At 37.4% G+C, this 11,177-nt stretch overlaps 1 protein-coding gene across 5 annotated transcripts in view; it reads right to left on the bottom strand.

Moving 5' to 3' along the window:
• Positions 1-77: 77 nt before the first annotated feature.
• LOC127948668 (amyloid beta precursor protein binding family B member 2) overlaps positions 78-11,177 on the bottom strand; it is a 47,216-nt gene continuing 36,116 nt past the window's right edge. For 4 of the 5 annotated variants that reach the window (XM_052545270.1, XM_052545273.1, XM_052545271.1 and 1 more), the window contains 7 exons: positions 10,725-10,852; positions 6,659-6,773; positions 6,342-6,429; positions 6,168-6,251; positions 5,390-5,505; positions 5,074-5,253; positions 78-3,978 (listed from right to left, as the gene is read on the bottom strand). In XM_052545270.1, coding sequence (XP_052401230.1) covers positions 3,808-3,978; positions 5,074-5,253; positions 5,390-5,505; positions 6,168-6,251; positions 6,342-6,429; positions 6,659-6,773; positions 10,725-10,852 — 882 coding nt within the window. In that variant the 3' untranslated portion in view covers positions 78-3,807. The remainder of the gene's footprint in view (positions 3,979-5,073; positions 5,254-5,389; positions 5,506-6,167; positions 6,252-6,341; positions 6,430-6,658; positions 6,774-10,724; positions 10,853-11,177) is intronic. The other variant, XM_052545272.1, reaches the window with a different exon arrangement.

Genomic DNA, 11,177 nt, shown 5'->3' with positions numbered 1-11,177 from the left:
ATTCATTAGTTCATTAGGACATTTCTTGCTACTAACAACAGACTATATTTTATGAAATCAATTAACAGCCAGAAACATTTTGATGTATTTTGTGATATGCCATTTATTTTCACGACAGTTTACATTTATATGGTGTACAAAGTAGTGTAGAGCAGAGAAAGCCAACGTTTCCACAAAAACGTGTTTTTGAGTGTACTTCACCAGTAGTGTTAATTCTTAGCTTGTTAATCCTTCTGATGAGATTTCCCCTGATAATCGCCAATCAGAGTGATTCAACATTCAAGAACACGAGAGTCAAACACACTACTCTTGACTAACAAGAGAATGATGATTCTACGCTGAATTATTGAACTGGACTACACTAACCATGAGCCTCCTCCCTCTTTCTGGTTTTGCATGTATCAGCTGACTTTGACGGTTGCCACTGAATTCATTTTGAAACATAAAGTGTGACTGATTCCTATTCACTGTGACCCCCCCCCCTCCCAAAAAAGGAGGGAACCAAAAAAAAGTCCAAAAGAAAACATTAAGTTGGATAAGACCCAACATCACAGAGTGACATGAACAAAAACCAATATGCACTTCAAAACTGCAAGAGATAATAAGAGAGGAAAAGCGAAGGGGTGCAGTACAGAGGCAGTTTGATTTCGTTTCAGGTCATTTTAACACTGATTATCTGCAGGATGAAAGTGGAGGCCTCGTGCCGTCAAGATACAAGAGAAATGGTTATAGAGCTAGCTAAAAATCTACATACTGCCCAAACAAAATGCGCTCTAATTTTGGTCTTGGTGAAAAATCTGATTGTGGTAATCATGTTTAAACTGACATTTTGGAACATACACTAAATTACCAAATGGATGTGTAATACAATACAAATCATTAAAAGGACACACGTCCTTCTTTTTGCTGACATACCAGTTTCAACTGTGTCCTAATTTGCAGAAAATTTGTTTCACTGCACAGCTTTGTAATAGTTTGCTATTGTAACTGTGTTATGCGTTGTAGATAGACGTCTTTGATTTTTGTAGCTTTTAAATTAAATCTAAAAGGGTCTCGAGACCCTACATTGGGCGCAAAATTTTTAAACTGCATTGAGTTTAAACTTTTTTAAATGTGTCACCAGAACCTACGCGTGGTGTTATGAAGTTAAGCCTTTTTAAAAAAACACGTCTTTTGAAATCCTATGTTGGGTGCCATGTTTTAAAACAAATCTTATTTAAACTTTAAAAAATGTGTTTTGAGTCCCTGCATTGGGCACCAATTTCACCAAATCCTGCACTGCATCTCAAGTCTCAAAACACATTTTTAAGTGAAGGGTTCCAAATAAGATTTTGTCTGAGATTGATTATGCACCAGTTACAACCTTGTAGCCACTTGTTAGGTTTAAAATGCTTTTGTCCATATAGCGTATTCTAAAGCAGACTGAAGCTATACCTACATCTAATATTGGTTTGGGCAGCATGTACAGATAGTACAAAGCCTTTTTGATCTTATGTTATCATGGCAGTCAGCGTCTGAGATAAACAGCTCTCCAGAGTAACTGTACAGTGATTTGAATTGAAATTTGTTTGATTTGTTGTATAAGGGTAAAGAATGTCTAAGCTTATGATACATAACAATGCAACCAGTATATACCGATATAAAATAGAATAAATAAAATAAAAAATATCATTTCTGTTTAGTACAGTTTTTCTTCTTAAATTGTCCCAGGACATTTTTTTCCCCTCTCAGATCTTCCTCAGAGCTAAAAGAATGCATAGATAGACACTTACAGTTCACATCTCCTCCTCTAGAGCTAGCTCTCCTAAAAAGGACCATAAAATAAATTCATATTCACAATCTCTACCATCTTTCACTCTTCTTCTTTCCTTTGTTTTGTCGGTTTATCTACAACACATACATGATTGTTTTTTACAGTATGGCCAGACTATACGGGATCACAAGACATGCCAAGGCAAGTATGACCAAAACAAATAAAACATGACAAAATAAAAGTATCTGAAATTCAAAAAATAAAGCCTTATGATATGATGTTTGCTATATATAGATACTATATGTACACACATAAGTGACTCATCTAAACCCTTGTGAAAGAAAGGGTAAGTCTAAGAGTACAGCAAGACCATTTAGGTACGTGCGGGGAAGTAAAAAATAAAAACATTTGTGAAGCGCAACCAGGACATGTAGAGCCACTAATGCCATCCAAACATCAGGAATGAATGCTGGAACTGAAATAGCTCTGGAGTTTTTTCACTAACTTGGATCTGCTGCAGATAGCTCCTATTAGTCAGGTTTTTTTTTTTTTTTACTTTCAGTCACTGGAGAACCTCTCTAGGAAGTAAGCACTACACTGGGGTTCAAAGCAGAATTGACACGATTGAACTGTTTGACTCTAGGGAAAGTTCTTGCCGCCTCCTGTATGTTGCTCCATGAGTAATTCACTTCTCTTCCGCAACATTCTCTCTTTCAAAGAAAAACGAAAAAGGCAATTTCACTTTGGAAATATAAAAAGCACATTCATACTTTACATCTACAGTACACACTAAACTGAACAGTTTTAATGTCCTTCCACCTGTGTTAATGCACAGCAAGTCTGATTCATCAGTTGTTTGATTAATATTGGCATTTCCGAGCCTCTTCATCAACTTCCGGTGAAGATGAACGTGTCAGCACAGCTTCTTGGAGAAAGCAAAATCAGTTGGTGAAATCTTTGACGTATTTCAACATTGATGTTTCACTCAGCTGAAAGAGTTGCAATTTCCGTCTTCCTACTTGGGAAAGTGCAAAGGACTTGACTTCACTTAAATTTGAATTTCCAAATTGCCATTGTGAGGTGCCATTCTTCCCCCACAATTTGTGCATTGTTGACACTGAACAAATGCAATGCTAATGTAATGTAGTGTTGTTGATTTGTTGCCAGAAGGCCTGGTCACGTTTACGAATGTGTCAATAGGAATCCATGTGAATAGTCATTTCACTTGAGGGTGAACGATTTCCCCATGCAGATTTCTCATCGGGTTTAAGTTTTTTACTGCACTGACCAACAGAAATATACTTGGTTTGAAAGCAACTTTTGCATGAGTTGTGCTTCATACATCGCTGCAGTACTGACAATTAACAATGGTCCAAATGTTCACCAAAATCTCGCTAATGTTACCACACTTTTGCCCATCATCTTTTGAGCACTGATCACTGGAGCACATTGGTCAGAAGATATCAAGTAAGAACATCCGTCATCCGACTTTAAATGGAACACAGTGCACAGTTCCTCTCATCCACCCATTCTTGTTTTGTGTTCATCAGGATAATAAAGAATAGCTTTTACGACACTGAATGAAGCAGCATCCAGTTCCTCTACACACCACACATATGGTAATGCGACAGCGATGAACTGGGACAATATGAAGAAGCTCAGTTGAGTGAAGCAGCCATATTTGTTCTTTTCGAGTTACACAAATGATGTCTTTAAGCAGGCTTTGTCCAGATAGGGTGGTGCTTATAGATAGGCGAAGCCTGCTGGTTACAGTCATGCTGGAGACGCGTGGTTTCCCATGCAGATATACACATGACTGACATACGGGAGACAGAAGAGAGATGCTTGTAGATATTGGATTAGGTGTGTGAGTGAAGGGTGTATTTTTCTTGGCATCGGCTCATTTGATAATTACTTCTTTCAGAATTTCCAACAGGTTTCATCATCAAGTTTTGCTTCGTCTCCATCAAGTGACTGGACAGATATGTACAGGACGTTCTGATAGCTATTAGCATGCAGAGCGTGACGGTGAGAATGCGTGCTTGTGTGGCAGATCACTGGGGGAGCTCAGTGACTGGTCTCTTCTGTTTGAGCGTGTCGATGAGGGAAAGAACTCCACGTTTGACGCTGGTGGAGACGCGGCGAGTGACTGAATCAGCAGGGGGCGCTTGTGAGCAGGCTTTCTGAGAAGGAGGGCGTGCCACCAAACACTTCTGATACCTCAACTTCATAGACAAAGAAACGAAGAAAACAAGAAGAAACAGTGAGTGGATGAATTCATGTGTTGAATTTAATGTTTAACATAAGATCTGGTTATGAAATGTGACATTAAACTTTATGAAATAACTAAAATTTCAATAGAATGGGATAGGCTTTGGTTGGGTTGTTGATCTAATTAATTGATCATCTGGACTAAAGGTGGACGATAAATCAGACATTTAAATTGGTTAAAGGGTTACTGCACACCAAAATGAAAATATTTTTAATTAATCAATTACCCACATGTCGTTCCAAACCTGTAAATGCATTGTTCATTTTCGGAACACAATTTAAGATATTTTGGATAAAAACCAGGAGGCTTGTGACTGTCCCATTGACTGCCAAGTAAAATACACTGTCAAGGTCCAGAAAAGTATGAAAGAAAATGTCAGAATAGTCCATCTGCCATCAGTGGTTCAACTGTAACATTATGAAGTGTCGAGAATACTTTTTGTAGAAAACAAAAATTATGACTTTATTCAACAATTCATTGAATTGTTATCCTGCATCATCGCAGCACCGTTTTGGAGAATATGAGCTGAATGCTCTTCTGTGTCAACCGTAGCACAAGGATGCGCTGTTTTCTTTCAAATCAAAGCGTACATACACATAGAAAATAGCTCTGATTTGAAAAATAGCTTTGATTTGAAAGAAAACAGCACATTCTTGTGTCCTGGCTAACACAGAAGAGCATACATTGCCTGCGTTCAGCTCATAATCCCCAAAATGGACTACGATGAAATGGAGAGAGACAGGGGAAAGGAATTTTTGAATAAAGTCATCATTTTCGTTTTCTTCGCATACAAAAAGTATTCTCGTCGCTTCATAACGTTACGGTTCAACCACTGATGGCAGATCTATTCTGACGATGCTTTTCATACTTTTCTGGACTTTGACAGTGTAATTAACCTGCCAGTCTATGGGTTCCAAAGACGAACAAAGCTTTTACGAGTTTGGAACGACATGGGGGTAAGTGATTAATGACAACATTTTATATTCTTTTTACTATTAAGCTATAATGCCCGATGGCCATTTATATTTGATGTGGTGTTATAACTCACCATGCATGCTGCCTGAACAGCCTCTGATACACTGCCAGCATTGGGATCACACCAAAACACATGACACTCAAAATGCTGGTTTCCAGAGTCCATGATGAATGCAAACGAATGCACATCTTTCCCAACTCCCATAAATGACAGGAAACGCACACGGCACTCCACTAAGACCTCGTCTTCCTCCTAATATAAGTTATGACATCAAGAATAATATATGAGTAAACTTTTTTGAACAACGGTGTTAACACAAAATGTTGTACTTCAGTAAAACACTATAAAGATGTTAAGGGGTTTAATGAGTGAAAGGATGTGTAATTGCCTTTTCTTTGATGACTGTGACTGTCGCATCGGCTACATTCAACATCACAGGGATCCAGTCATCTCTAATTGATGATGTTATCAAACTGTCTATTGCACCATTGAGAATGTCCATGCCTAGAAAACAAGAACATCTGACCTTGTAATTGCATGTACAGTTCAAGGATAAAGTATGTTATGGCTTTCAACATCAAATAGCCATAAGAACTAAGACACAACAATGTTCACAGAAATAAACAGTGATGCTTTCCATAACACACTATGTAGGGTGGAAATGATTTCTCCAAAAACTAACTGGAGTCAGGAGTCATGTAAGCTAGAGTACAATCAATGAGACAAGGTCAGAGTCATCATGACTTATAAAAAAACTATTACAAAGGTGGCTATTCACAAGACGCTTTTGTCTGATGTAAACCATCCCACAAAAGACATCTCAGAACACCTAAGATGAAGAATTGTTGTCTTGTATAAAGCTGGAATGGGTTACAAAAGCATGAACTGAAGAGAGGATGCACACCAGATATCTCAAAAATATCACTGAACTGAAAATCTATTGGTAAGGAGGAATAGTTCCAAACGTCTGAAAGTCATGAGTGACTGATTTGAATGAAGGTCAACCAGCTATTAAATAAGGTTTTTCATTAGTTTCCACCCTGAACTGTTAATGTTTACACTGTATTTTAATAAACACATGTATATATAAAAAAAAAAATTGGTTTGTTCAAGCAGCGAGTGTAGGTGCGGGAAAAAAAAGAAGAAGACTATGAGTGATTGCTCACCTATAGGTCTGGCAACCGGTATCATGCCAACATATAACACCTGGAATTTCTGCACCAGTTCAGTTTTTGGTGTGGGGAACTCTGCTAAGGTTAACAAACAACATACACATTAACACACACAAACCTATTATTCAACAGAGAAGAAACACACATACTGTAAGCATACTGTGTTACCTTGTAGCGGGACATCGAGCCCAGCATGTGTTCTGTCCTGTAGGGATCCTCCAGCCATTGCTTTGGCATTCTTGCGCTCTGCCATGATCTATTACAAAGAAATCGAACTCATTAAACTCGCTGCCCTAAATCAGCAGCCTAAACAGAATGTGAACCCTATTTCTTCATTCTCAGCTGTGCTCTAGCCTTGCACACAGACTTGAGACTGCCAGTGGTTTTCACTACAATATAATATCATTTTTATGTGACACTGTTTTGAATGGGTCATTGAGGATCACTTCATTTTGGATGTTGTTTGTGTAGCATTTAGTTCTCACCCTGGAGCAGATTTCGTGCAGGCTCGTTGCGATGGCTTTGGCAGGGGTGTCACAGCGGAACACATGACATTTTAATATCCGGGTGTCCTTATCTCGCGCTACATATGCAAAATCCCTGTTTGCACACAATTAAAATCAAACAAGATTAAATCATGTGTAAACAGCTGTTTAAAATCGATATGAAACACATTTTACAACCCATTTCACTCTTAATCTGTCATATTTCCAAAAAGGATACCGTACTAGAAAAATGCAGGACATCACTTTATCTTGTCCATAGGGAAATGATTGGACAACAAAAATGTACATACCAGAATGGATCCAGGTCGAGCTATTATATTTTTATTTCAATTTAAACCAGGAATGTGCAATAATTAAAAAAAAAAGTTAATATTTGAACTGCTTTATCAAAAAACAACAACAACCATATTACATCAATAAACAGTGCAGATGAGCAGACACTTGATTATAAACAAAAAGAGTTGTGAATGTGATTTGTGTGTATTTTTGTGTTTGTGCATGTGCTAAGAACTGCCCTCAAACACCCTGATGGATGATGTGCCCTTTAGTAAACAATCAATTAAAAAAAGTTACGTAAAGAAACACACCCACATTTCAAGTGAACAAAAAATTCAGTAAAATATAACTATGGATAAAATGCACACACTTCAGCTACTATATGCAGGTGAACATGTCTGATGAATGAGTGTCTCTAAACTTACACCTCCAGCTGTATTACACACATTCTTTACCATTTCCGCTAAAAATAAACTATTATGAACACAATGGCCTGCAAGAGACTACAACCAGGCAATGATGAGAATACAAGTAACAAAAGGGTAAATCAATTTACCTCTCTCTGAGTCCCGGAAAGCAGTCAAGCAAAAGATACAAAAAACATGATGAGAAAATACACAAAATAAAGCCCATTAATGAAACACAAGGAAAACTCATTTCTGTTTCTGTTTCGGTTTCATTCACAAAACTTTTTTAACATAAAACTGTCAAACAATTCAGTGCAACAACGTGTGTATTGTGAAGGAGTGACACAGAAACATGATCTGTTTATATTTCATAAATGGGTTCCAATGTGTACAGATATTTCAGAACATGTGCATTACAAATAGAGCACAAAAATGGCTATGCCAGGATGCATATTTTAACTGCTGGAACTTGCTGTGAAGATTCTTATTTCAAGAAAATATTAATTTTTTTGGAAGCATTGTATTTTCCAAACCCCATTATTATGTATGAAGAGAACATAAGAGGGAAGAGATAGGACACAAGGACCAGCAGGTGTGACAAGAATTCAGACATTTATCACAATGTATGTGACACCTCAAAACATGAGGCTCTTGGTGTGCAGCCAGTAAAAACCATGAATATGTAGCAGTGTGATACATATTTAACAGACAGAGATTTAAACAGAGATGTTAAACAGAGATTTAAATGACTGACTGAGAGGGAAAGAGAATAAACCAGGTGAACCCAGTGCTCTCAATAATGTCTAGAATAAACAACCAAGCTGGTAAAACCTATTAAAAATGGGCGGTTTTACTCTACCTCAGCAGGATTCAAATGAAAAATGTGCTGGAGGGTAAATGAGAAACCACAAGGAGGTAAAGGGAACAACGCAAATGTACAGAGAACAGAACCTTGAGGTTCCCCTAAGGAATTTGAAAAAAATTCATGTGTTCTAGTTTGCGTAGATGTGTGGGATGGTATCAGAGGGAAGGCCTGATCTGAGGGAACACGCAAGGAAGTTGCAGTCTCTTTCAAATGTAACCCATTTAGTGACGTGAACATCTTGCCGTGACCTACTTTAATAACTGAACACGCAGTACTCCACAATACTATCCTCACCACAGTAAATAACAACACATACAGTTCATCCATAATTCTCTAATACTGAAATCTCCTCCTCCTCATTCACACCATCTGAAGAAATTCCACCCACTACACCTTCTAACAGCCCTACTTATACATCCTTTCTCATTCCAGCAAATACTTCACCTGTAAACTACTTAACAACAAATGCAGTACTGTAGAAAAAATTGGCTTACATTTATTCATGGTTACTGTAAAGTTAGGTGACCTAAAGAGTAAATAATAAAAAATGCTAGACATAAAAAGAGAAAAATACTCACATCTATTAAGTAATGTGTTTTTCCTGCTATAGAATTATGCCATACCCCTCTTCTACAGATTTTCACCTCCTCGTCTCATCCTCTGCTCTGTTAAAAACATGCAGCTCACCTCTCTACACTCAATCTCTCTTTTTTTTTTACCCCCTTCTCATTTTCGCTCACTCTCCATCCATCCAATCCCAGCGTTCCTTCTGCCCTCCCCCTCCCGTTTTGCTTGTCGCTACGGTAACCTCCTCCAGGGTCTTGGGAGGAAAATGTTACTGATGGGCTTAGTATAGTATTAGCATTAGAGGACACAATGATCACATGTGAACACATACTAACATATGCAGACTACACAATACATTCCAAAAAGCCAAGACTGAAGTATAATTCCCTCCATCATGCCATCTGCTGGTCAGAGTGTGGTACTTCTTACACTTAGTAAGGCAAAACTGTGATTCAGCATCCCAGATGAAGTATGCTGCATTCCACCCCTGCATCATTCACACACACTCACACACATACCAGTCAGCTCTTCAGGGACTAAAGCAAGAAAAGTAAAGCTCTTCATTGTGTGAGCGATTCCTATGAAACATTTGGACGACCTCAGAATCACTCTACACATACACATACGGGCAGCCCCTTTAACACTAGATTAAACTTTCATTAGCACTTGTCTCTCATTCATCAATCTTTTATTTCTGTCCTGCTTTCACTGGGGTGACTTCTTCGATCCAGAATCTTTATATAGTGACCTTGCGTGAAGAATTTGGATGAGTGTCTTGATATCGGAATGCATTAACACAGACACATTAAGTGAATTTCTTGGAGAGTGTTACAGATAATAAGAGCATGAGGAAAGTCACAGGTGCACAGGTGCACAGATGCTGACGTTTGCAGAATAATTAAATGTGAAGAAATCACAGAACACATGCTTCATGCAATACACTACACTGAATAGTCACTATATATTTGTCATGATTTTACTAATGAAATAAAATTAGGAAATATTCTGAGAATAAGGCAAACTGTCAATTTCAACCATTTTCTTTTACCGTCATCACTCAAAATGAAAGTCTCTGCCTGCCATTTTTTTGCATATTCAAATGTTTTAACAAAAAAATTTTTTAAATATGTATGAAATACTGCTATACTGACATTTATAAAAATATATGTTCAATTGGTGCATACACATGGCAGTTGTTACATATCATTATTCCTTCCTAATGATTATTTAATGGAGAAACAGTGAGGAAAACTGTTACTCTATTAAATTTTAGCATTTTTGTAATTTATCGCATTTAACATTCTGAAAATACTTGGCAACACTGGCTGGAAAAATAAAAATTTTATTAGCCCTTTAAAATGATTAATATTGTGATATATCAAATTGTAAAAAGGCTGAAAATACTGAGATGTAACTGCTTATTATTTGATATATAGCATTTACCTGTAGCAAAAAAAGTATTGTAATGTTTAAATTTACATCCATTCGATATCTTTTGTGGGTCAGTTCAGTTTTTGAAATGCTCTTTATCTGATTTAACCAGGCAGAAACTGCTTATTCAAAAAGATGCAAAGCTTTGAGCTAACATTCAGTGGGTCACAGAGATTAAACATTATTAGTGTTGGTAGAAGACCAGTCAGCTGAACAGGATCAGCAAAGTAGAAAATTAGCTCCTCGTAAATAAGACCCTGATTATGTTTGTGGCAGCTGAGATCAGTAAAGTTTTAACTGATATAAAATCCTTTTTTGCCACATCTGTGCGGCTTCCAAGAGAATTTTAGATACGCCTCCCACATTTTCATAAATAAAGAGTGAGCTTTCAATCATTCAGTTTAATTTGTTCAGTTTATCTTTGTCATTTATTAAACATTTCATAAACCCTTCATCATTTAACATTTTCTCCTTAACTAACCCATAAAAAAGTGCTTACCTTCCATTATCGCGGCCGACGCCCCACACGCGGATGCTTGCGATTGGCTGAGAGTGTAGAACGCACCGATCCATCGGGTCAACCAGATTCAGCATGTTATTCTCCAGAATGAGGTACATATCCTTCCCCTGGACACACAAGTACAATGTCGGAGGAGAAGATAAGGGTTTAGTTTTACAACCCAGTGAGCTTTCTTGCTGTCAGATTCAAACATAGCCAGCTGCCTTTTAAGGCATCATATGAATAGTGCTGATTAATAATGAACTATGCCTTTTGGTATCTCATAGTGGTGTTACGGTACACATATTTGTATCATAAATTTAGGTACGGATCTTTTGGTTCGGTGCGCATTTGTACCGAACAAATAAAGTGTTGGATTAAACACTGCATGAGCATAACTTCATTGGAAACTTCCGGTTTTAAATATTATTACTTCTAATTAGAAACTAAGTC

Source organism: Carassius gibelio, chromosome B1, assembly GCF_023724105.1.
Source record: "Carassius gibelio isolate Cgi1373 ecotype wild population from Czech Republic chromosome B1, carGib1.2-hapl.c, whole genome shotgun sequence".
Taxonomy (NCBI): domain Eukaryota; kingdom Metazoa; phylum Chordata; class Actinopteri; order Cypriniformes; family Cyprinidae; genus Carassius; species Carassius gibelio.
Note: the sequence above shows the minus strand (reverse complement) of the source record. Positions and strands in the feature narration are given on the sequence as shown.